Below are 27,172 nucleotides of genomic sequence, written 5' to 3' on the forward strand. Positions count from 1 at the left end.
ACATGATGACCCCAACATACTTAGTTTGGCCCTGAGATTATGTACTTGAGGTGTGCTGTTGTTTGGTTGAATGTTGCCTTGTTAGAAGCTATTGTACGAATCAGGTATTTATCCACTCAATAGCAAACTTAAAAAAAACAAAAGCCACATAATATCTTTTATTATAAACTTTATTACAAACTTTAGTTATCAACTTCTATTTCACTTCTTTTGGAGGAAGCCTTGAACAAATCTTCTGAATTTCCTCAACCACTATTTTTTTCTCAAAGACTTCAATTAAGGAAATAACATACAAGGGAATACCCTTGTTCCCGTCTTGGGAATAATGTTCATTTATCTCACTATTTTTAAAAACCATTATCTCACTGTTGTTTAACACTTGGCTCTCTGATGTCATTCATTCATTCATTCGGCTTATATCCCGCCCTCCCCACTGAGGCAGGCTCCGGGCAGCTTACATATCCATAAAATGTTACATAAAATCAATTGAAACAAAGACAAATGTAGTACATTAAAAACATTAAAATATTACTGGTGCTATAACAGTCTTACAGTGGTAATATATGATGGTGGATAGCTGCCTATTCATTCTGTATCTGATTTCAATGTCAGCTGTTACAACCAGATGTTCCATAGGGTCAGGCCTGTGCTTTTTAAGATAGAACTTGTCAGTCTCTCTGATGTTCTTAAGGGCTTGTCGGGGTAAGCAGCAAATAGTTTTTATTCTTCTGTTTTTATACTCACTTGTCTTTAGATTATAAGTTTATAGGCATGGCTTGCTTTTTCTAGTTACAATACAGCAGTGTGTAGACAGTGAAAAGTAGCCTTGGAATTTGCTTTACAGAACAAAGCTTGGTGTTCCCAGGTTTATCCCATTTCCATCTCAAGCTCATTACAGTCCAACAAAGTTAGAGTCCAGTAGCACCTTCAAAATCAACAAAGTTTTATTCAAGGTATGAGCTTTCGTGTGCACACACACTTCCTCAGATACATTGAAATAGAAGTTAACTGTTCATATATAGAGTCAGATGCCTCTACGTAAGTAAACCTCAAATTAGCATACAGCTTAATGAAGATGTTTTGACACATGCAAAGGCCAAATAGCAATAATGTTAAGTTTATACTGTCACTGACTTGGTAACTGTATAAACTCAATTTGTTACTGCTGTTTGCCTTTGCATGTCTTAAAATATCTTCATAAAGTTGTATGCTAATTTGCAGTTCACCTATGTAGAGTCATCTGTGAACTCTTAACTTCCATTTCAGTGTATCCGAGGAAGTGTGCATGCACACGAAAGTTCATACCTTAAATAAACCTGCATGACGGAGACCTGGGTGAGAGATGGGGAGACAGTAGCTCTCTCTCAAGTAGCTTCCCCTGGGTTCTCAGTCCATCACCAAGCACGGACTAGCGGGCAGGGGGGAGGGGTGGCACTGTTCATACGGGAGGCTTTCTCCTTCCAGGCATTTCCATCCCCAGAGATCACCAGCATTGAGTGTGCTGGCCTGGTGTGGAATGCTGGGGAGAGTTTGGTGATCTGGCTGGTATATTGACCACCTATCGCACCAGCCAGGGCCCTGCCGTCCCTGATGGAGGCTGTAGCAGGCTGGGCACTGGAGCACCCTCGACTTATTGTTTTGGGTGACTTCATTGTCCATGCCAATGACACAGCCTCTGCTTGGATGGCGGACCTGGTGTCATCCATGGCGATACTAGGACTCTCTCAATATGTGACAGCACCCACTCACCAGACCGGGCATACGCTGGATTTGATCTTTGCTGTGGAAGTTGTAGTGGACCGGATTACTGCTGAGCCAGTACCATGGTCAGACCACTATGCCCTGAGGGCCTATATGGATGTGTCACCACACCCCTGTTTAGGTGGCGAGCGTGTTTTGGCTTGCCCACAAAGCCTGATGGACCCAGTGTGGCTTCAGATGGCCTTGCGGGATCCCTGGCGACTCACTAGATGAGCTTGCAGAGTCCTGGAATAGCCAACTCTCCACAGCCATCTATGAGATCAGGTCTAGGTGTCCTCTTCACCCCTGCTCATGACTTGCACCATGGTATACCCTGGAATTACAGTCAATGAAGCGGCAACTTAGACTGGAGAGGTGGTGTCAAGCATGCGGGTTCAATGACGAGTCGAAATTGATACAAAGACTACGTTTATTGATAGACCGATACTTTGGTAACAGGTTCTTGAGAGTAATGCCAAATACACATTGATACAATACTTTTAAGGCCTACTTCAAAGGGATTCCAAGGGATGGGGTTGCAGGGTAGCATTCACACATAAACTATCATAAATGTCTACGTTCCCATAGTGTTATCAGGACTGTGTCCTTGCTTTCTCCAGATGTCTCTCACTCCCTTACCGGAATGTATGGGAAGGTGCTTATAATTACTAGCCATAAAGCAAGTCAGGGGGAAGGGAAAGAATAACAAGCTAAGAAAGTTGGATCCTCACAGGCTCACGTATCACCTTTTTGCAGCCCCCTTCAACTTCGATTCTAGATAGTCCACAATTCATCCGGGAAGGTGTTCCCCCAGTAGTGCATGTAGCTATTCGCCTGGATCGTGAAGTACTCCACCTCCTCAGGGTCCCCATCGAAGGTGGCATCCAGCTCTCTCCTGCGTCCCCCTTCTCGCAGAGCTGGGGACGCCGCCGGTTGTGGCTGCAATGGCACGGTCGGAGGTCTAGCCGCGGGCGGTTGCGGGGTTCCCCTCAGCCTGGGCGCTCCCAGGACTCGGTTGATCTGCCTGTTGAATTCCCCAGCCATCATGGTGGTCATCGCCTGCATCTCGGCCCGCAATCCCTTGGTGACCTCCTCGACCTCTTTGTGAATCATTACTCAGAATTCGCGACCCATCTTGTCTTCCTCCTCTCTCGGGCCCGGTGCGTCGGGGTTCCCAAGTCCTGCACCCAGAGGGGGGTCAGCGTCCACCCCGGTTACAACCGCGGCTACAGCGCCCTCTTCTTCTCCGGGTCTGGGGCTCTCACCCCCTTTGTTGGCCATCTTTACCTTACGCATCTGTCTGGTCAGGGTGGCTTCTCGGCGTGCCAGGGCCTCGTCCATCGTGGTGGTGGAAGTACGATGCTGCCACTGCCTTGGGATGACCAATAGTTGTTGGATGTGAAAAGGGGAACTCAGTCCATCTACTCTCCGGGCGTCCAGCACGTGCCACAGTGGTGTTGGTGCTCTCACCGCTTCTTCAGGTTCTGGAAGTTCACTGCTTACTGGAATCCTTTCAGCTATTTGGCTATAAAGTTGCCAGGGTGGTTAAACTTTTTGAAAGATTACTCTCAAAATGTCAAGCATGCGGGTTCAATGACGAGTCGAAGTTGATACAAAGACTACGTTTATTGATAGACCGATACTTTGGTAACAGGTTCTTGAAAGTAATGCCAAATACACATTGATACAATACTTTTAAGGCCTACTTCAAAGGGATTCCAAGGGATGGGGTTGCGGGGTAGCATTCACACATAAACTATCATAAATGTCTACGTTCCCATAGTGTTATCAGGACTGTGTCCTTGCTTTCTCCAGATGTCTCTCACTCCCTTACCGGAATGTATGAGAAGGTGCTGATTACTTGGTTTCAGTTCTCACTACTATACTTATAATCACTAGCCATAAAGCAAGTCAGGGGGAAGGGAAAGAATAACAAGCTAAGAAAGTTGGATCCTCCATGATGCTTCACAGACCAGGTTAGGCAGGACCCTTACACAATCAAATATCAATGGAATTTCATCATGCTTGACAGGCGGTGGTGGCGTACTCAGGATGAAGTGATGAGAACTTCTTATAGGTCATTTATGCAGACCTATGAGGTGGCAATCAAGACCACAAAGAAAGCCTGCTTTGTGGCCCAGATTGCATCTGCGACCTTGCACCCAGCTCAATTATTTAGTACAATTCGGTCTTTTAACTGCCTTACTACAAGGCAAACCAAATGCTAGGGAATTGGAAATCAGCTGCAAGGCTTTTGAGAGTTTTTTTTCACAGATAAGGTCTCATCACTCCGTCATGACCTCCCTGCCACACTTGAAACAATAAGTGAACTTGAGGCTCTGAGCACAACTTCGAGTCCATTTCTGGATCACTTTAGCCCACTCAGCCACGAGGAAGTTGACAGGATTCTCATCTCTGTGTACCCTACAATGTGTGTCCTGGATCCGTGCCTGTCTTGGCTGATAAAAGCTTGTCGGACAGAGTTATGTGATCCACTTCGATCTATTGTCAACAGATCTCTCATAGAGGGAGTCTTCCCCACACCTCTTAAAGAGGCTGTGATCTGCCCTTACTTGAATAAACCATGCCTAAAAGGTAAAGGTAGTCCCCTGTGCAAGCACCAGTCATTTCCAGTTCTGGGGTGACATTGCTTTTATAACATTTTCACGGCAGACTTTTTATGGGATGGCTTGCCATTGCCTTCCCCAGTCATCTACACTTTCCCCCCAGCAAGCTGGGTACTCATTTTACCTACTTCAGAAGAATGGAAGGCTGAGTCAACCTGGAGCCGGCGTGCCAGCTGGGATCGAACTCAGGTCGTGAGCAGAGGGCCCCAACTGCAGTACTGCAGTTTTACCACTCTGCGCCACGGGGCTATCCCAAGACCCAACCAATTTGGCCAACTATTAGCCGGTGCCAAACTTGCCCTTTTTGGGTAAGATTATAGAGAGGGTGGTAATGACACAGTTACAGGGTTTCCTGGAGGACGCTTCCATACTGGACCCGTTCCAGTCCGGCTTCTGCCCAGGTCACGGGACAGAGTTGGTGCTGGTTGCCATCATGGATGACCTCCTGAGACATCTGGATCAAGGCAGCTTGGCAGTATTGCTGCTATTAGATCTGTTGGCTGCGTTTGATACAGTTGACATGGATGACCTCCTGAGACATCTGGATCAAGGCAGCTTGGCAGTATTGCTGCTATTAGATCTGTTGGCTGCGTTTGATACAGTTGACCATCAGCTGCTGTCCAGTCTTCTTGCTGACATGGGGATATGGGGGTCTGCCTTACAGTGGTGTTCCTCTTTCCTCCAAGGGCGGGGACAAAGGGTGGCAATTGGGGAAATGTTGTCCCAGAGACACCCACTTATCTGTGGGGTGCCTCAGGGGCAGTTCTCTCCCCAATGTTTTTTTAATATCTTTATGCGCCCCCTTGCCCAGATAGTCAGGAGGTACGAGCTGGGTTGTCATCAGTATGTGTGTGAGACCCTGATCTATGTATTGAGGGGTGGCTGGGCCAGCTGTGCCCCAGGGAACTTGGAACTGGCGCTGCAAGCCATGGTATCATGGCTCAGGCTGAGTCGTCTAAAGTTGAATCCGACAAAGATGAATCCAACAACTCTATCTAAGTTGCAGTGGTCTGGGAAGGGTAAGCCCTTTACCAACCTTTGATGGGGTGCCATTGATGTCAGAACTTGTAACTATCTTGCTTGCCAAGCTGGGTAATGTTAGCCTGACCGACTCCATATTGCAATTGTATACTAACCTTGTGTCCTTGTAACCAGAGCCACTAACTCAATGCTTTACATTTCAAACAAACTGTAACCACTGAAGGGTGAACGATAGCCTCTGGAAAACATCTGCAGGTGTCCTTTGAAGCTGGCCTGCTAGAATCTCACAGCAGGGCTCCTTCCTCCCTTTGACTGATAAGAAACCCTGAGAACGGACAACTGTCTCCCAGAGTGTGAGAAATGGTTTTATTGTTTCTGTAACAACTGCATAAAGAATGTATCAATCGCTGAGACTGTTATCAGTCTCAACTTGTGCCTTCTCTGAACACAGTTCTTAATAAACGTCCTAGACTTTTTTGCAACAAAGTAATGGGTCTCGTTTGAAGTTCTTCAAGTTCTGACATTTTGAGACTGATCCTACTTTTGGAGCTTATCCGAACTGGCAACTTAGCTGGATGGCAGCAAAGGCTTCAGATAACGGAGAGCCCAGCACCCCACCAAAGGAGCGACTGATCGAGCCGGGAATCACAGTCGTGAGGCGCAAGGTGAAGGAACCGACGCATTTCTCCACCCTGGTCTTCTCCCCGAGGAGCTGGAGCCCGCGAAAGTCAACCACGCTCATGGATGCGTCGGACGAGTGCTACAAAGCCTTGGTGACTGGAGCCAGGGCCGAGGGCGAGCCAGACCCCGAGGGAGAGGAGGGCCCGATCCCGCGCGGGGAAGACTACGCTCAGACGCTGCGTAACGAGCTATTCCAGTGGGTGAGAGAAATCCATGATGAGGTCCATGAGAGCCGCATACAACTCGTCGGCGAGATGCACTGGCAGATGGACGCCATATAAGAGCAGATCCGGGTGCTACAGGGAGCTGGAGCGCCCGGTGGAGGGGCGCCGGCCGGACCGGCCGGCGGGGCGCCATACCAACCGGCGCCGCCGCCCGACGGAGGGCCGGGGCAACCGGTGGCGCCCGACGGCAGAGGGCCAGGGCAACTGGCCGGCCCGCCCGGAGACGGGGGGCCCCCCGCCGGACCACCCGGGGGGGTCCCCGGTGGGCAACCGGTGGGACCCCCAGCAGGGCCGCCGCAACTGGCGGGGCCGCCGCCAGGGCCAGGGCCGGCACCGGTGGGCTCGCCGGACCCGGTCGCACCCGGGGCTGGGGAGGGAGTGCGAAACCGGGAGCTCCAGATCACCTTTGACGGGGACGCGGAGGAGGTGGAGTACTTCACCATTCAATGTAACAACTTCATGACCCACTGGGGAGCGAGTTTCCCATCGGAAGCCAGCCGAGTGGACCACATCGCCTCCAAGCTGAAAGGGGCCGCGAGGAGATGGTACGTGGGGCTGTACACCGGGAGGAAACCGGAGCTAGCAACCGTGGCAGAGTTCCTACAAGCAATGCTACGGCAGTATGGCGACCGGCTGAGAGAGGAGAAAGCCATAGAAGCCCTTCAGAGGATCGAGCAGGGGAACCGCACCACCTGGGAGTACGCCACCGAGTTTATGGCACACTGTGCGGTGGTGAGGGGTTGGAGCGAGCTGATGAAGTACACCGTGTTCAAGAACGGCCTGAACGCCAACATCCTCGACCGGTGCTACCACCAGGGGAGACCCGACACTCTAGTCGGGTGGATCCAACTCGCCGAGGAGGTCGAGACGAACCTGCAACACGTGGGGATCCGTCGTCAGCAGCAGCTAGTGAGAAAGGGGGGCAAGCCGAGCCCGTCCCTCACTAAACCCGAAGGAAAGAAGCCATCAACAGCCCCGACGCCTCCAGGGCCGCCAGGCGGGAGGAGGTGCTTCCGATGCAGGGACCTGGAGCACCTAGCCGCCAACTGCCCGGAGAAACCGTGATTGGCGACGCCGCCACCCAAACCGTTCGCGCCCACCCCAAAGGAAGGGGAGGGCGAGCAAAGGAGCCCAGTCGGGGCGCCGTCACCACATCCATGGCGATTGACGAGGATGTTATAACTATCGAGGGGTCGAGCGAGGAGTCCTGGGACCCCGAACCGGCAGGAAACGACAGCGACCTGCTTTAATAGGTGCCGCAAAGCAGGTCCGAGAAACGACGGCACCAATGACGGTGAGAATAACCGGGGAACTGTTATTTATGGCCGTGACTTTACTGAACCACAATTTAAAATGATTCATGCATGCCCGGGCCTTAATAGACTCAGGGTGCACCAGGGACATCATAACCCCCCGCTTAGTGGAAGCGCTAGGGCTAGCCAGATCTCCCCTGCCCCACCCGATCCAATTCGAGCAGATGGACGGGACGGTGATGAAGGGGGAGCCCTGCACAGAGGAGACTCAGGCAGTGCCGGTGGGGACAGAAGAACACTGGGGGATAGAGACATTCGTGATAGCCCCCTCGTCCTCCTTCGACGTAGTGGTGGGAGCGGGGTGGCTAGCCAGGCATCAGCCCGACATCCAGTGGGCAGCTCAGATCATTAACTTCCCAGACTGGAGGTGTGAGCACCACCATTGGCGGAGGGAGTGGGGACCCAAACCCCTGCCGCAAAACGAGAGGCTCTGCCTGACCATAGAGGAAGTTAAATCGATCCCCAGGGAGTACCGAAACTTGAAGCGGGCGTTTAGTGAGGAGGAGGCCAACGAACTGCCCCTGCACCGCCCTACGGACTGTGCTATTGAACTAATCCCCGGGCAAGAGCTACCGAAAGCCAAACTTTATTCAATGGGGTGGGCGGAGAAAGCAGAACTAAAGAAGGAAGGGGAGAGCGTGTTCCTGTCAACTAAAAACCTCCCCCTTCATCAGACCTGTCGAAAGCTGGCGTACAAGTACTTAGGCCCTTTCAAAATAAAACGGGTGATCAACGAAGTAACTGTAGAACTGGAACTACCCAAAATGTTTAGTAAGATCCACCCTGTTTTTCATTGCAGCCTTCTTCGCAAAGATCCTGGAGCTACGTCCTGGCACCCTCGCCCTCTAGAGCCACCAGCTACTCAAGTGAAGGGCCAGAGCCACCATGAGGTGCAGGAGATCTTAGACTCCAGGGTACAGAGGGGGGTATTGTACTATCTAATAAGGTGGAAGTACTTTCCTCCTAGCTGCGATGAGTGGGTCAAAGCCAGTGATGTATCTGCCCTGCAATTGCTCAAGAGATTCCACCTACTGTACCCACACAAGCCCCTAGCGAAAGCTTAGGGGGGGCAGTATGTCAGAACTTGTAACTATCTTGCTTGCCAAGCTGGGTAATGTTAGCCTGACCGACTCCATATTGTAATTGTATACTAACCTTGTGTCCTTGTAACCAGAGCCACTAACTCAATGCTTTACATTTCAAACAAACTGTAACCACTGAAGGGTGACAGATAGCCTCTGGAAAACATCTGCAGGTGTCCTTTGAAGCTGGCCTGCTAGAATCTCACAGCAGGACTCCTTCCTCCCTTTGACTGATAAGAAACCCTGAGAACGGACAACTGTCTCCCAGAGTGTGAGAAATGGTTTTATTGTTTCTGTAACAACTGCATAAAGAATGTATCAATCGCTGAGACTGTTATCAGTCTCAACTTGTGCCTTCTCTGAACACAGTTCTTAATAAACGTCCTAGACTTTTTTGCAACAAAGCAATGGGTCTCGTTTGAAGTTCTTCAAGTTCTGACAATTGATGCCAGCACCAAAGGTTAAGAGCTTGGGAGTGCTCTTGGAGCCCTCCTTAACTATGGAGGCCCAAGTAGCAGCCACTGCCATAGCCACTTTTTACCATCTTTGGCAAGTAGGGCAGTTGGTCCCCTACTTTGAGCATGGTGACTTAGCAATGGTGATCTATGACTCGGTCACCTCAAGAATTTATTACTGTAACGCCCTCTATATGGGACTGCCCTTGACTCAGATTCGGAAGCTGCAGCTGGTGCAGAATGCTGCAGCCAGGCTACTAATGGGGCTTCCACAGCGGAGCACATCCACCCTGTGCTAAGGGCACTGCACTGGCTGCCTATTGCATACCGGGTCCATTTCAAGGTTCTGGTATTAACCTTCATAGCCCTATCTGGCCTAAGACCTATTTATCTGTGGGGCCGCCTTGCCCCACATGTTCCCTAGAGAGCACTTCGATGAAGTTCTCAAAATCTTTTGGCAGTCCCTGGGCTAAAAGAGGCTAGGCTCAATACCACCAGAGCAAGAGCCTTCTCAGTGGCAGCCTCAACAATCTGGAACTCTCTCCCAGAAGCCATCAGGGCCCTGCGGGACTCATCGCAGTTCTGCAGGGCCTGCAAGACTGAATTGTTTTGGATGGCATATGACATTTAACGGGAGAGGGCTGCCATCTCACCTGGATCTATCTGACATTAGCACCATCTGCCTAGGATCTGACTGCTTTGGAAAAAGGAAAATACTATATGATCTTACTTGAGTAGATGAAGTAGCACCATTGTGATTTTATCTGACTGTTTTACTGTTTTAACATTGTTATTTTATGTTGTTACCCGCCTTGAGTCTTCGTAGAGTGGGCAGGATATAAATCTAATATAATTAATAAATAAATAAAGGTGCCACTGAACTTTGTTCTGCTGCTTCAGACCAACATAGCTGCCCACCTGGATCTATCATTACAGTCAACATGTGTAAACCTGACTTGTCCCCCATCCTTCAGTTCTCACAATCCTAAGTTTGTTTTGAAATATTGTTTAATATTGTTTGGAATTCTCACTGCAGATTCGTTCAACATTCCAAGTCTGGACAGTGTCAAGAATTACTATAGGTAAGCCTGTGTGCTGTGGTAAACTCAGAAGCCCAGAAGGAAACTTAATTGTGTGGTGGACAGAGACATTCTGTTTGAACAAGGTATCTATTTTTAAGGAAATATGATGCTTAAAGTAGTTCTACAAATAACAGTTTAGAAGGTAGCCACCCACACCTCCCTTTTGCTCAGTGCTGTTGCTTCTTCCTCCCTTGCTGCTGCCACCATTCTGGTATTATGTGCAGCTCTGCTTCTCCATTTTTGCTCCTTCTGAGGCTGAAGTGGGAAAACCCTAATGTGCCTGTCTGTATTAGAAATAGGGCTGTACTGAATTGAGGAAAAGTACAGTGCTGCTTCTGCTTCTCTCACTTCTAGCCTTAAAGGGCTGCTAGTGGGGAAATGTTCACTTCTCTTCTTGTTCCAAACTTTTCTGACTGTGATATCCACTTCTTGTTTTGGCAGGAAATACTCTGCATGGCATAAGGATGGCTCCTTCCATTACATCCACCACACATCTTTTGGCAAATACTTTTTTATCTGTGCTGATGCAACCCTTGTTCCAGGTCCCAAAAGACCCTACAATTTCTTTGGAATTTTAAAAGCGGTAACGTAAAAGGCAGTCATTGTCTGATGTATAAAATGGAGCCTTAAGATTTTACTGACAACTGCGTAAGATATAAAATCTGTGAAATATTTAGAGCAATATACATAGTAATTTGTGCTATGACTCTTATCAATTATTATTTGGATTCCTCTGTTTGTTACCAGTTTTTTTCCTTATGCTATTCTTCTGGATCTGGTAGTAATTTTTGTGTGTGTGTATTTCAGGTGCAGACTGAGATAAATGTTTTAGCCAGGCTTTTTTGTAGAAAAAGCTCGGCAGGAACTCATTTGCATATTAGGCCACATCCCTGATGCCAAACCAGCTGGAACTGCATTCCTGTGCATTCCTGCTCCAAAAAAAGCCCTGCATTTTACACTGGTTTGGTTTGCTGATCCACTATGAGTTATGTTTAAAACCTAGTACTGATGTCTATGAAGGATATGCCTGGGATAATAGGTGGTAGGAGAAATAGGCAGGGGAAAATAGCCACATGAGTTGTTGCAGCCCTGATGCTTTGGGATCATTAAAGGTTCAAGGGAGAGCCCAGGAGAGAATTAAATTGCTTTGAGGTTCTCATTTCTTCAGGACATAAATAGATCTTTCTTACATACCTAAAGAAATGTTGATTGCCTCTTTGGAGTCAGGAAGCAATTTTCTCCAGACCAGTTTAGCTAGGGATCCTGGAGTGTTGGGTTGGGGTTTTTTTGCCAGCTACTGAGTATGGAGCTGGGGTAACAGGGTGGAGGAAAGTATTTGTGAATTTCCTGCATTTTGCAGGGGGTTGGACTAGATGACCCTGGAAGTCCCTTCCAACCCTATGATTCTATGAGATAAAGATTTGTGTATGTATGTCTGTAGAAATAGAAAAGAACAAAAGTCCAGTAGAACCTTAAAGACTAACAACATTTGTTTCAGGTATGAGCTTTCATGCTCTCTTCTAGTGTGCAGTGAGTGAGCAGTGACTCATAAAGTTCATACCCTGTCACAAATTTTGTTAGTCTTTAAGTTAGCTACTTGACTCTTGCTGTTGTCTAGTCTACCGCTCAGGAAGTAACTGTTCACTATCTATTGATTACAAGTGGGAATCTGCAAGAAACTTGCAGGCAGGGGGCATTTCCTCCAACTTTGCATCCCTCCTCCCTTCTTCCTCCCCTTTTCTATTAATGCTCCCCCTTTCTCTCTCCCTCCACCCCTTATTTATCAATCTTTTGTCTCCCCCCTTTCTACCCTTGCCCCTTCTATGTCATTCTTCCCACCCACTGTCAGACAATCTTCCTCCTCTAGTCCCCCCACCCCTTTTCAATTCCCTCCTCTTTTTCTCACACCATCCTTTCTCAGGCAACCTCTTCCCCACCCCCTCCTCTTTTATCTTCCTATCTTCCCACCATGGGAGCTTCAGCAGCTGTCTTTTTAAACTTTCCCCCCAGTTTCTAATTGGTCAGACTTCAGGGAGAAGTAATACTGGAATGGGGGGTTAAGGGCAGGAGAAATCTTTGCTCAGCTCCTTCTCCCCGCAGTCTGACTAATTAGAAGTTGGGAAATTTTAAAGGACAGCTGAGCTAGCGGCTGTAGAGAGGGCTGAGCAGGAACCTCCTCACCCACTTGCATGCCTGACTCAGCTGTCGCCACCAGCTTTTAACTGGCCGGAGTGCAGGGAGAAGCAGCTCTGGAGACATGTGAATGGGAGCAAACACACAAACACACCCCAGACAGTTGAATCAGCAGCTACCAAGTATGGGTGAGGAGGCTCCTTCTCTCCTCCACCTCTTTAGCTACCAGCTCAGCTACTCTTTTAAAACTTTCCTGCCTGCTTCTGACTGGCCAGATTGCAGGGAGAAGAAGCACTGGAGGTGATGTGTGTGTGTTGGGGGGGGGGAGATTCCTTTCATCTAGCTGTGTCTTTAGCAATGCTTTTCCCATCCTCTTCCCTTCCCCCACTGTAGCAGTTTTTAAAAAAACGTCCTGGTCTTTCTGGCAGAGCGTTAATATTTTTCTGCAACTTGGGGGGGGGGGTCCCTAAATTTGGAGAAAAATATCTGTTCTCCCAATGTGGACTCAGTTGGTGAATATGAGCAATGTTCCCTTTAAGCTGCAGAGTCTTGTGAGCAAAAATTCTACTTTGTAAGCTACTGGCATTACAGTTGTGAGCTACTGCATAAATTCGTGTGCCCCAGGGTCATCCTTCCTGAACTAAGACAAAAATGTGTTAGCTGGAGGCTAAAAATCTGTGAGTTAGCTCACACTAACTCAGCTTAGAGAGAACACTGGATATGAGCAGATAAGCCCTCTTGTGGCTATTAGTATGTAGACAAGTGGAGACCTGCAATACTCACAGGGGGCTATTCCCTGCATGACTCCCATCTGCCCGGCCCACCGAAGCTCCTCCCCCCAACAGCAGCAATGGTGGTGCTCCCTCTAAGCTGTGGAGTCTTGTGAGCAAAATTTCTATTTTTGTGAGCTACTGACATTAAAGTTGTGAGCCAGAGGCTAAAAAACCTGAGCTAGCTGACACTAACTCACACTAACCACCAGGGAACACTGGTGGTGAGTCTTGTGTGGCTCCCAGCTGCCCGACCCACTGAAGTTTCTCCCCCCCCCCACCATAACAGTGGCAATGGTGATGGGTCATGTGTGGCTCCCAGCCACCGAGCCTGCCAAGGCTTCTCCCCTCCCCTCAACATCAGCAGTGAGCTCTGTGCAGCTCCCAGCCTTTAGTCTCCCTCGAAGCTGCTATTTCCTACCTCTGCCACAGTTCCAGCAATAAGTGCATTCTCAGTGCATGCACAGGGAATGCTGTTTTACTTTGAGGGGGATTTAAACACCCCCCATATAGGTTTTTTTTTTTAAGATGTAAGATTTTTCTGCACACCTGGGGAGTGCCCCAAGTGTGCAGAAAAATCTCTTTACCCCCCCATATGGTCCTTGTCTGTGGAAATATGTATCTACATATAGGGGCCACAGTTGGGAATAAGATATGTAGATAAGCTGCTATGTACATGTACATGGTGCTCTAGCCAGAGCTATGTTAAAGATGGTATAAGGCAGTAGGGCATGACTTAGATCAGGGGTGGCCAACAATAGCTCTCCAGATGTTTTTTGCCTACAACTCCCATCAGCCCCAGCTATTGGCCATGCTGGCTGGGGCTGATGGGAGTTGAAGGCAAAAAACATCTGGAGAGCTACCTTTGGCCACCCCTGACTTAGATGATAAAGTATGGTATCTTCTTTTCTATGTTGGTTAACCTTTTTCAGTGAGTATAAGTTTTCAAGAAAATGCCATTAAAGTACTCCATCTGTGGCATTTACCTCCAGGCAGGTTAGTGAGAATGTACCAAGGAGTAAGCAGCTGTTCTGGCAGGGTGGATAGCAGATCTACTGCCTTTTAAGACTGCTGTGCTTTGTTCATTAGTACTGACTCTGTTCCCTTTATTTTAATGCATGACGCATGAGTGCTGCCCCCTTATCTGCATTGCTGCCACAGTTAGCAAAATAATACTCTCAAGTTCACTGTTGAAACTCTGAGCTTCAAAAGCAGTTTGCAAATGAACATAGGAAGGGGGACCTCCGATACCAAACAGGGGAGGGAGTCAGAGGGTCCACTATGCAAATGATTCTCTGGAATGTGATGGACATCTTTCACAGCCTTACTTTCCCAGAACTAAAAATAATAATATATTAATTTTAAAAAATTCAAATATCAAGTGACAATGTACACATTTACAGAACAATTGTTGGTATGTATTTTACAGCCCTATCTGATGCGTGTTTGCTTTATCTAATGTATGCTTACTCAAAACTCAAACTCGCGCTTAGGTGTGTTTAGTGTTGCAGTCTTGAGATCTTAAAAGCCCAGTCTTTTTAAGTCTATGCCACTGATATGCTTTCAAAATGTTTGCTCTGTTATTTCATTTTAGAATCAAATGGAAGAGCTGTCTTTGCTGGCTACAGAAAGTCATGACAGTAACCACACCATCTGGTTTGGTCACTATCCCACTTCAACAATTATCTCTCCATCACCAGGAATACGGATGATTATGAGGTAAATTGTTCTTCGCTTGTAGAAAGCAGTGGTTCAACAAGAGAAGCTGCCTGAGGCTGCCACCCTGTTTGCCTCTCACTCAGGGCCTGCTTGCCCACTTGGCAAACTAAGCCTAGGGTGCCGGGAGGGAGGGGGCACCAAATTAGGCTCCCCCCTGGTGCTCATGACAAACGCCTAGTTTGCCTGCCTGCCTCTCTCCCCCACGCTGCCGGCACTGCCCCTTTCCTTCCCTCCCTTCCTTTCCAAGCCCCCCCCCCCCCCGATGATCAGAGCGTGCTGTGCTGAGGCCCAGCCCTACCGGCTTCGACACAGCCAGCATCTTATCTTTCTTTGAAGACTTCACTGGAGGAAGCTTTGCTCCCCCTCCCTCCTGGTTCCAGAAAGGAGGGGGAGAAGCCTCCTCCAGTGCGATCTTCAAAGAAGGATAAGAAGCCGGCCGTGTTGAAGCCAGTAGGGCCGGGCCGAGTCACACCACACTCTGAAGGGGGGCACCTAGTTTTTCTGCCTGCCTGCCTCTTCCCTCCCTGCCATCGCCACCCCCCTTCCCACAAGTAGCCCTGCACCTGCTGGGGCTACTTGTGAGTAGGCAGCAGGCCTGGTGACTCGGGGTGGGGACGGAGCTGTGCTGCCTAGGGCGCCAGAAAGGCTAGGGCCGGCCCTGCTCTCACTATGCCCTTCCCGTCTCTCACCATCCCTGCTTATGGATTACGTCAACTAACAATCCTTCCCTCCCCATTTCCAAGAAATATATAAAGAACGAACAAGCTTCAAAATATTTAAATACTTCTGGGAAATGAACATTAGCTGCTCCAACTCACAAGTGGGTGGGACAATGGTAATGGTGAGGTAGCAGAGGCTGTGACCCACTGAATCTGCTCCTTGAGGCCACTACCTCACATCACTACAAACCTGACTATGCTTATGGAAATGGGTTTGTGGCTGAAAGGTCCTGCTCTAGCCTGCAGTCCTTGTTCTATACTGCCCTCCAAGGTTTTTTTCTCAATACCTGAAGAAGCTTTTATCTCTCTCTCCAGTAACCTGCCGTCACCACCTGACCTTTGTATGGTTTGCCTGCAGGGAGGGTCAGGACACCCAGCTTCCCTTTGAAGTTCTGAGGCCTTGCCTCTGTGTCTCCTACTGCCTAGCATTTGGTCACCACAGGGGCTGCCTAGTCCGCCCTTGGGCCACTTGTCAACTGCCTGCCTTCCCCCCTGGTTCTCCTCTTATAGCGTGTCTAAGATGGTGGATGTCTATGTGTTACAGAGATCCACTACTAGCAACAAAAGTTATAACACGTTTATTGAAAAGAAAATGTTCACAAGCATACTTCAGCACAGCACCAGATTGAGCAAGGGATTCAAAAGAAATGGGTAAAACACAATTCCTCTGTCCCTCTCTCTATTCATGCCTTTTAAGTCCTTTCCAGTCTCTCTCAATTGCACAGCAGAGCTATTGAGCCAAGCCTCTCTGCCCTCCATTGGCTGAGTCTCCCCCCCCCCTTCTCATTTCCTGGGAAGAAGGGGAAGAGCCACAGCTTCCTTTGCCCGGTTCCCTTGATCCCACAGGAGAGATACAAAGAAAGCACCTTTAAGACCAACAAAGTTTTATTCAAGGTATCAGTTTTTTGCCTTGCTTCAGAGAGTGTCTGTTTTGATTTGTTATGCCAGGGCTGTCCTGGGTACAACTGGGTTTGCCTCCCCCTTTTCTCTTTCATGCCTTCATGATCCAGTCTTTCTCTATAGGAAAGCAATGTGAACTATTTAGATGAGGAATAACAACAAGCCAGTGAGGTGGATTAGGCTGAGAGTATGTGTCCAGACAAAGTTCACCCAGCACTTTTCGTTTGCAGACTGGGGATTTTAACCTAGGCTTCCCATATAAGTAGGCTGATACTGACCACTATACATTGCTGTCTCTGTACTCTTGTACTGCCTCATAAGAGTTGTAGTCAGGGCTTTTTTTAGCAGGAGCACACAAGAACACAGTTCTGGCAGACTTGGTGTCAGGGGGTGTGACCTAATATGCAAATGAGTTCCTGCTGGGCTTTTTCTACAAAAAACCTCTGTGTGGAACAATGGTGACATCAGGGGTGTGGCCTAGTATGCAAATGAGTTCCTGCTAGAATGTTGTGGCTACTGAGGAAGGCCCAAGAGCAGGGGTATTGAACTCATTTGTTATGAGGGACAGATCTGATCTAAATGAGACCTTGTCATGCTGGGCCATGTGTGTCATAAAATTTAATGCCAGGTAGCAGAGATAGAAACTTTATAAGGAACACAAACACAAAGATTTTTTTAAAACTTAAAAACATGCTTACAAGATTATCAGTTCTGCAATATTTTGTTTATTTACCAGTCTCTGATAACTGACACCTTTTGCTCTGAATTATTGCATCAGAATCTGGAGACAATGTCTGTGCTATATCATTCTTGAATATGCTGTTCAGCTGTGTATCTATAAGGTGCAAACCTGCTTTTGATTTATTGTCATTTATTACAGAAATCTCATGGTCAATGCTTTGAGCCTAACACCCAGAGAAAAACATGGGTATTGTGAGCTTTTGCACATAAGTTGCTTCATGTGCTGGCCAAGAACATGTGTTTATCTACAAAATTATAATCTTCCCCAGAAAAATAACTACAATAATGGCTTTTTTTGTAGAAAAAGCCCAGCAGGAACACATTTGCATATTAAGCTGCATTCCCTAATATCATCACTGTTTTGCTACAAAAAAGCCCAGCAGGAACTCATTTGTATATTAGGCCACACTCCCTGACACCAAACCAGCAGGAATTGCATTCCTGTGGGTCCCTGCTCAAAAAAAGCCCTGAGGGTTTCTAACAATTTATCCATCCACTGTTTGTTTCAGGTCTCCAACTTGTAAGTCACTATTAACTAGTGAATGCTCTTCTACCCACATGATTATCATTATATTATAGCTATATCCAGTGCTGAAATGAGTGACCTGTACCAGTCCTATAAGCAGCAAAATCAGGCTTATCATAGATAGTGATTTCTATATACTTGGAGATTATCAAGCTATGCATAAAAATATGAGATCATAATTATCCTGCTGTTCATGCAGGGAAAAATCCCTTTTTAGAAGCAGTGTTTGCTATAGTGCTCCGATTTCAGAGCAAGCAGCTCTGAAAATCTTGTTATCCCTGCTTGGTTACGAATCACCCCAAACCTATACTGCTAAGAGAAGATTTGCAATAAGTATTTTGCATTCCTCCTACTTGAAACCTATTTTCCCTCATCCCATATAAACCAAAAAGAGTACTATATAATATTACATAACTGAAAGTACCCAACGATACTTTATTTTTCATGATCTGTAACTATTCCTTCTCCAAACCCAACAATAACTATGATACTTTGATTAGATCCGCTACAGCCTATTTGTGTGGACACCTCCATACACTGGGTGGTCTGATGCCAGTCCTACATACTCAGCACCATCATGGCACTCTAGAACTGGAGCTGGGAGACTGGAAAGATAATCGAAAGTAAGAAAAAATTCCAGTTCTTCAAATTTTAAAGTGATGTGATCAGCACAAGAATCATTCCATCAGTTTGTACTTGGAGAATTCTTGAACATCTGATTATATGAAATCTCAGTAAATGTGAAAAGTTTTGAATTTCTGCTTGTAAATGTGCAGCTTTTTAGGAGACAGACGAGGAAGAGGTGTGTGTGTGTAAATGATTAGATGGCTAATTGTTGTAGTTAGTCCACTCACACATGCCCCTTGCTGTTTTGGTCTTTCCTCTTTTCACCTGATCTAGAAAGATTACACCTTGAAGGTTAACACCTTCACACTGTATTAATTAACTTTGGGAAGTAGGTTTCCATACTGTTTTAGTTATGATGGCCTTGGAATGTGTGCCAAAACACTGTCTGATCATTTCTGTTTTAGAATATAATTGGGGTGACCAAACTCTGAGCCTCTTGTGACTTCAAGGAAACTGCATTGCTCAGGAACAAAGTGCTTTGGAATTGGCATTGACCTGTTCCAAATCACATACTAGGACCTCAGGAGAAGAATATGGCCATAATAACCTGTTCACCAGAACATTGTAGGATAAGTTTAGGGAACTGTAGGCTTACACCGATTTCTCACTAGCATTTTCCCCAGTGCAAGAGATTGATTTCCCACCAGTTGCTCTGTGGGTGCATTTTGACACATGGCTCCCTCCAGTTGTGGCTTTGTGATGATGTCTTTTAAGGATTAAGAAACTGTGAGGGAAACTGGAGGGAGTCATGCGTCAAAATTTGCCTGTGGAGCAGCTGGTGTGAAATTGATCACTTGCATGGAGGGGGGGGGGGAACAGAAGCCTGAGGGGGGGAAGGGACCAATGCTAGTGAGAAATCAGTATTAGACTGAGGCAAGGAAGACCTAATTCTGCATAGAGGGGACATTCATGGCAGCTGCTATGAATCCAGCTGAAGTTGCAAAACAAAGTCTGAAGAATCATAGTTTATGTATGTTCTTGTGTTAGTATCTTCTGTTTACACATCCTTAGGATCTAACTCAATTTATTGCTCTTTGGGTTTTTGAGAAAGTTGAAGTATTTCCTTGAGTGAAAATATTTGAATTCTGTACCACTGGAAGAGCAAAAACTGCACATTTCTTTTACCTTTTGAGACAGCTATGTTAGACTTAAAGTCCTTACTAATGACTAATGCCAGCAGTCTTGGGCTCACTTCTGCAGCCCCTTTAAACTGGGCGGCAGCTAGGCACACAGAAGGCTCTCTGCACTGGCTCAGCTGCCTCTGTCTTCCTCTGTCTAGTTTAAAGAGGCTGCAGAAGCAAGCCCAAGACTGCTGAGCTGGCAGAGAGAGCTGCACAGGATGATTCCCCTCCCCATTTCTCTTTGCCAGGGCAATCATGGCTGGGAGAAAGATGGAAGTGAGCCCCTTCCAGGGTGAACACTGCCCACTTTCTCCCAGCCACAGCAAGCTGTGCCAGGAGAAAGGGAAAAGCAAAGTCCTTTCCAAGGCGATCCCCGCTCCTTTCTTCTGGCCAGGGTGAGCCACAGCTGGGGAAAGGATAGAAGAGAGTCCCTTCCAAAGCCATCTCGGCCCCTTTCTCCCTTTGAAGACTGGTTCAGGTGGGGCCCGTTTGTCTCAGTTTGGTTTGGGGGCTGCCCTGAACCCCAAAATGAATGAACCACCTTTTTTTATGTTCATGCTTGTCCCTAATACTGTTATTAAGGTCTAACTATGTATGCCATCCTAACTTGAAACCTTCAGTGCAGATAGCATTCTTTAACACAATATATATTTGTATATCTGTACACCAGTTTGGTGTAGTGGTTAAGTGCATGAACTCTTAACTGGGAGAATCAAGTTTGATTCCCCACTCCTCCCCATGCAACTGCTGGAGTGACCTTGGGTGAGTCACAACTCTGTCAGAGTTGCTCTCTCAAGAGCAATTTCTGTCAGAGCTCTCTCAGCTCCACCTACCTCACAGGATGTCTGTTGTGGGGAGAGGAAGGAAAAGGAGACTGTAAGCCACTGAGACGTCCCAGTGAAGGGCGGGGTATAAATCCAATCTCTCTCTATTTTCTGTTAGCATTCCTTATTTAATGTTCAGAATCTGAAATGGGAAAATTTCTAAATATGCATAGCCTGTATTTGCTGTAGAAATTTCTAAATATGTTTTGCACAAGAGTGCTGTAATTTCAACCTCAGTATTGTGATTCGTCTGTCCTGAGATTGTGCCTTGTTGTCTAAAATGTATTGCTTATTATTATTTAACATTAGGTTCAGGATTCTTGCTTTTGATCATGATCTCTTCAGTTTTGCGGACCTGAATTTTGAGGAATGGCCTGTAGTTCTTGTCACCAATCCCAAGCCATCCCTTTATAGTAGCTCTGCTCATGAACCTCTACAGAGAATCCTTCATTCTACCCACATCAGGTAACTTGATGATGTGTTGAGGCTTTTAGAAGCTTTTTAAAAGTTCCCATGATTATATGTGTCTAGTGAGTGTTTGTGTATTCTTAGTAAGTACTTTCAGAGAGCCAGTTTGGTGTAGTGGTTAAGTGCAGGGACTCTTATCTGGGAGAATTGGATTTGATTCCCCACTCCTTCATATGCAGCTGCTGGAGTGACCTTGGGTCAGTCATAACTCTTAGAGCTGTTCTGCTCAAGAACAGTTCTTGGAGAGCTCTCTCAGCTCTGCCTACTTCACAGGGTGTCTGTTGTGGGGAGGGGAAGGGAAAGGAGATTGTAAACCACTCTGAGACTCCTTTGGCTAGCGAAAAGCAGAGTATAAATCGAATCTCCTTCTCCTTCGTAATTGCAATAGACTGTTTAAAGGATAGCCTTGTGTTGTGTGTACAGTGCACAGGAAAGGTAACCTTCACTTTTAACCAGGTCCTTGATCAGTTTGTTAACCATGTATAAAGGCAATATTTAATGTATTTTAAAACCAATTTAAAAATGAATATTTTACACAGGGGTGTCAAGCATGCAATCCATGGGCCTCATCCTTCTCACACCGGGCTCAAATATGGCCCCTGAGCAACTTCCTTCTCTTACTTCCTTTTCCAGGGCTGCTACTGCAGCTGCACTGTAGCTTCTTTTCCTCCAGCTCCCTCAGTGGCTCTTCACTCCCTGCTGCCTCCCTGCATGCACACACACACACACAGACATCTGTGGCTGCTTCCTGAGAGAGAGATACTAAGACAAGCCTCTGTCTGTGTCTGTCTGTCTCTCTCACACACACACAACCCCCCCCCCCAAAAAAAATCCCCTTCTGCTTCCTTTTCTGGGCCTGTTCCTCCTCTTTTGGGGATGAAGGGAGGGGGAGGAAAGAAAGAGAGAAAACAAAGTTGGAATCCCATGATGGCAGCTTCAGGATCAACAACATTGTATTCTAGGTATACGCTTTTGTCTGCATGCAAGCACACTTCTTCAGAGGGAGGGAAGGAGGGAGGGTGGATGGATGGATGGATGGATGGATGGATGGATGGATGGATGGATGGATGGATGGATTCTTCTGACAAACACAATGTATAGTGAGTAAATTATTTTGGCTTATTCTGAAGTTGTAAAAAAAAAGATTAGATTTCTCTGGATTTATTTTCTTTCAAAAAGTCCCTGATTAGAACACTTTGATTGGTCCTTATATATTGGAGAGTGGGGTGATTTCAGATGCCAAATGATAATAGCACACATTGGTAATGAAACAGGAAAACTAGCTCTCAGTTCAGTCTAGGAGGATGCATTGTCTTGTGCTTCGTTATCAATTGCAATTCAGCAGTCTCTCTTTCTAATCTCTCTTTCTGCACTCTCTATTACCCTTTATATAAGCACTGCTCCTCTTAGGTCAGCCACTGAATGTTCTGGTTTCTAATGTCAGACTTATGCCCATTTATTCTTTGCATCCTCCTGGACTGAATCCTCCTGGATGGAATTGAGACCTAGGTTTCCCATCTCATTAACAACACTGGTATCTCCACGCCTATTACCACTCTGCATATCACACCTAATCCAATCAAGTTTGCTATTGTCATTTGCCTGCTATTGCCATTCAACATCTGAAATCACCTTTATAAAATTTATATCTCTGGTACCTCATGTAACGTTTTATGGCACACATGGCTTGGCCTGACAAAGTGACATTTATGTTAGATCTGACCCGCATAACAAATGAGTGACACCTCTGTTTTGTCATACCACGAATTCTGATGTTGGACCATCCAGAGACAAGCATCATTTCATAGACCAGTTGAAATCATCTCTAGTTACATATAAGGAAATATGACATCGTGATTGTTTAAAAAGCACAGTAATTGTGATACAATTTTAACAAGTCCCCCGTATACTGGCTTATTTCTTCTTCTTAGAATTTTGGCCTTCTCTCCTTCTCCTATCAAGTTTGTCAAGGTCAGTATTGACGGCATCCATCTTGGTGAGGCTCTTCAGGTGTCTGGACATCTCTATGTACTGAGATGGAACCCCCAAAGCTACAGTCAAGGATTTCATCAAATAAATGTGACAGTTCAGGTGAGCTCTCTGTTCCTGCAGCTTATTTTTTGTCTTATAATATTTTATAGCTTTCAAAGACTCTTGGTTTGACTTAGAAGACCTAGATTCATTTTTGCTCCTTTGTAAAACTTCAATGAATGAATTTGGATACAAGATATTTGAGCCTTTCTAAAATGGGAATGTAGAGAATATGGCATAGAGTTGTTTTAAAGGTAGATGAGAGTTAGCAAAAATGTGAAGACCTTTGTAAATTATCGGTCTCATATATATATATATATATATATATATATATATATATATATATATATATATATATATATATATATATATATATATATATATATATATATATATATATATATATATATATATATATATATATATAATGTGGGTGAGTTTGTGTGTGTGTAGCTGTCTTCTAGCATTACTGTCACATTCTAACATGATCAAGAAGCAGAACTCAGGATAAGCCTTTACAGGTAGGAGCAGCCTTAGTGGTTGGGATCACCAGAGACAAGGAACACATAAGCAGCATCACCAAATTTACCCTTTTATCTCTGCTGCAACAGAATGGTTGCTATTCAGGCATATGTGGGATACTTTCTCTGCATTTGGGACACTGAGGGTTAATACCTGCTCTCTGCCCTTGACACTGAGTAACCCAGACAAAGATCTCAGGATCCTTGCAATATACAAGGATGTATAAGCACATCCTGCCCTTCATAATGCCAGTATGGTACAACATTTTGAGCCCAAGGGCACATTTGGAATTCTGATATGCCATATTGGGTTTAGCAACAAAATGGGTGCCACAAAACGGTCTTGTGAACTGTGGAGTCTTGTGAGCAAAAATTCTGCTTTGTGAGCTACTGGCATTAAAGTTGTGAGTGAGCAATTTGGCTATTGCATGAATTAGCTTGCTCTAGGACCATCTTTCCTTAGCAAAGAAAAAATGTGTGTGCCAGAGGCTAAAAAACTGACCTAGCTCACACTAACTCAGCTTCGAGGGAACGCTGGTGCTGACCCTTGTGCTGTGGTGCCACTGTATAAGCCAATCAAATTAACAATAGTTAATCAGAAGCCTTGCTATGGAGAAATGCCTTGCTTCCTGGGGAGGTGGCAAACAGGCTTTAAAAAACATGCTAAAAAAACTGTGACCTAGCTCACACTAACTCAGCTTAGAGGGAACACTGGTGCTGACCCTTTTGCTGTGGAGCCACCTGCTGCCAAGGCAGCATTTTTAAAAATCTGCACAGCTCAGAGGCAAGCAGGAGGAGGGGAGGAAATTAGCTCATGGCATTCCAGAAACACCTGGATTGCCTCTTAAGAGATGCTAACAGACCTGGCCAAAATGGCAACAGGATGAACCAGCTAATCCCACTCCTCTAGGCCAGAAACAGAGTGTGGAGGTATAATATAGTGGGTTCAATGCAAGGAGTAGACGTGATTACAGTGATCATAGCTCCCTTTATTTGTTACAGCATGGTAACGACTGAACTATAAGACCGCTTTCCTGGGCCAACGGGGCCAACTATATACATTTCAAGGTTCCCGTGCTAGGACATCATTGGGTCATTTAAACCAGTAGGGGCCTGTGATTGGAGCAGGGCATCAGGGATTTGGATCCTACTGCCCATTGTCCCTTAGTTCCCAAGCTCAGACCTAAAGGCTCCAATGAGCCAGGCAGGAAAGACAGGTTGCTTACCTGTAACTGTAGATCTTCGAGTGGTCATCTGTGCATTCACACTCATGGGATTGAGTGCCTGCGCCGATCCTCGAATCGGTACCTAAAAAGCCCGGGATTTTTTTCGCGCTCAGCACCAGTGGGCATGTGCAGGCGTCCCAGTACGCATGCTCACCGGCACAAGCACGAGGATCCTGACAGTTCCTTCCTGACCGCTGGAAGCCCCTACCATAGGGAGACCGTCAGCAGTGGGGAAGGAGGGCGGGTAGTGTGAATGCACAGATGACCACTCGAAGATCTACAGTTACAGGTAAGCAGCCTGTCTATCTTCTTCGTGGTCTCTGTGCTTCACATCATGGGAGATTAGCAAGCCAGACATACCTGGAGGCGGGAAGACGGTCAACCAGAAGAGACAGCTTGCAGCACCGCAGTTCCCAGACGAGTCCTCTGCTGAGCATGTACATCCAGAGAGTAACGTTTCATGAAAGCATGCGGAGAGGACCAGGTGGCAGCCTTGCACACATCCATCAAGGAAACACCCTTCAGGAACACCACCGACGTCGCCATCGTTCTAGTAGAGTGTCCACGAATGAGTCCAGGCAACAGCTTCTTGGCCAGCAAATAGCACAGTTTAATAGTCTCAGTAAGCCACTTCGAAAGCCGCTGAGATGAAATTTTTGAACCCAATCTAGGAGCAGCATAAGAAACAAAAAGATGCTGGTCCTGACAAAAACTCTTAGAATGATTCAAGTAAAAAAATAATGCACGCTTAACATCTAAAGCGTGCCACTGACATTCCTCGTCTGAGGAAGGCATGGGATAAAACGTGGGTAGCCAAACGTCCAACTTAAGGTGAAACTGGGAAACCACCTTAGGAAGAAACGAAACATCAGGAGCCAATGACACTCCGGACTCATGAAAAACTAAATATGGGTGGTCACAACGCATAGCCATGAGCTCCCCTACACGGCGTGCTGATGTGATTGCCACCAAAAATGCAGTCTTCCAGGACAGAAGCTGTAGGGAACAGGTTGCCATTTGTTCAAAGGGACGCCTAGTCAACCTATCCAATACTAATGGCAAATCCCACAACTGTGGAGGTGATCTAGACAGAGGATGCAACCTGACCAGTCCTTTCATAAACTGTTTCGAATGAGGGTGAGCAAAAACTGAATGCCCCTCAACAGATTCATGGTACGATGATATTGCTGATAAATAAACTTTAATAGAAGAAAAGGAAAGTCCAGCATCCACCAAGGACAACAAAAATTTGAAAATCACCGGTATCCGTTGGGGTGAGACTGTAGGGTCAGTCAAAAACCGAAGAAACTTCCCCCACTTCCTATTATAGGAAGTATGGGTAGACAACTTTCTACTATTTAGAAAGTTGTGCTGAACTCTGCTCAAGAATTCACAAGGAACCACGCCATCAGCTTCAGGTGAGGTACGTTGTGATGAAACACTTGTCCTTCCTGGGCCGACAGAAGGTCCGGTTCCACCGGGAACTGATAAAAAAACTCCCCTCACTAAACGAAGCAAGATCAGGAACCAGTTCTGCTGAGGCCACCACGGTGTGACTGGAATGTACCTCGGTTTCTCTGTTGCTATTTTGTTGACAACTTTCGTCAGCAGCGGAAGAGGTGGGAACAGATACAGGAACGAATTGTTCCACAGGAACATCAGGCCATCTCCCAAAGACTCTGGGTCCAATCCTCCCCTGGTGCAGAACAAGGGACACTTCCGATTCTGTGCTGTGGCAAAAACATCCACCTGAGGATATCCCCAGAGCTGGAACACAGGTTGAAGGAAGCGCCACTGCATCTCCCATTCGTGTGGCAATGCTGCTCCTCTGCTCAACAAATCCACCTGCAGATTGAGTACTCCTGGAAGGTGCGCAACCTTCACATAGATACCATGCTTGAAGCACTCCATCCACAGTTCTATTGCTATCGAGAGACTGTTCTGCCCTGCCTGTTGACATAACAAAGGGCTGTAGTATTGTCCGTCAACAGGGCCGCAGCCTTCCCCGCCACCAGAGGACGGAAGGACCAAAGGGCAAAATGAATTGCCAACAGTTCGAGATAGTTTATGTGACAAAGAGTCAATTGTGGAGGCCAAGGTCCTCTTACACACAGAGAATCCATATGAGCACCCCAGCCCCATAAAGATGCATCTGTAGTGATCGTAACTGTCGTCATAGGCAAATGGAAGGGAGCTTCCTGACAGATGTTGTCTCTGGATGTCCACCATTCCATGGCCCAAAGGATCAATGATGTAATCATGAACCTCTTTTGAGGTGAGTCCCGTAAAGGCTGAAACTTTCTGAGGAATCGAAGTTGAAGCCCTCTCATGTGCAATTTTGCAAACAACAGTACACTGGTAGTTGCCGCCATCAGCCCTAGCATCCACTGCAGCTGTTGTGCTGTGCCCCGTTTCCGGCTTTGAAAAAGCTGGATGAGATTGAAAATGTCCATTGCTCTCTGCTGAGGCATGATGAAGGTTTGTGTCCAGCAGAGCCCCGATAAACTGAACTGTCCTTGATGGTATGAGATGGGACTTTTTCATGTTTACCTGCAGACCGAAGGTGTGAAGAAGACGAAGAGTGATTGCAATATGGCCGGATAGACGCTCTTCTGAATCCACCACAAGGAGCCAGTCGTCAATATACGGAAAACGACTATG

The 27,172-nt window shown here is 46.6% G+C and overlaps 1 protein-coding gene across 2 annotated transcripts in view; it reads left to right on the forward strand.

Annotated features, from left to right (window-relative positions):
- TMEM62 (transmembrane protein 62) overlaps positions 1–27,172 on the forward strand; it is a 74,743-nt gene that overhangs the window by 33,263 nt on the left and 14,308 nt on the right. Inside the window, exons 4-9 of one of the 2 annotated variants that reach the window (XM_060262301.1) lie at positions 10,140–10,185; positions 10,627–10,768; positions 14,683–14,807; positions 18,194–18,316; positions 20,575–20,730; positions 22,665–22,824. In XM_060262301.1, coding sequence (XP_060118284.1) covers positions 10,140–10,185; positions 10,627–10,768; positions 14,683–14,807; positions 18,194–18,316; positions 20,575–20,730; positions 22,665–22,824 — 752 coding nt within the window. Of the gene's footprint in view, positions 1–10,138; positions 10,269–10,626; positions 10,769–14,682; positions 14,808–18,193; positions 18,317–20,574; positions 20,731–22,664; positions 22,825–27,172 lie in introns of those variants that run through there. The other variant, XM_060262302.1, reaches the window with a different exon arrangement.

Source organism: Heteronotia binoei, chromosome 21 (assembly GCF_032191835.1).
Source record: "Heteronotia binoei isolate CCM8104 ecotype False Entrance Well chromosome 21, APGP_CSIRO_Hbin_v1, whole genome shotgun sequence".
In the NCBI taxonomy this organism is placed as follows: domain Eukaryota; kingdom Metazoa; phylum Chordata; class Lepidosauria; order Squamata; family Gekkonidae; genus Heteronotia; species Heteronotia binoei.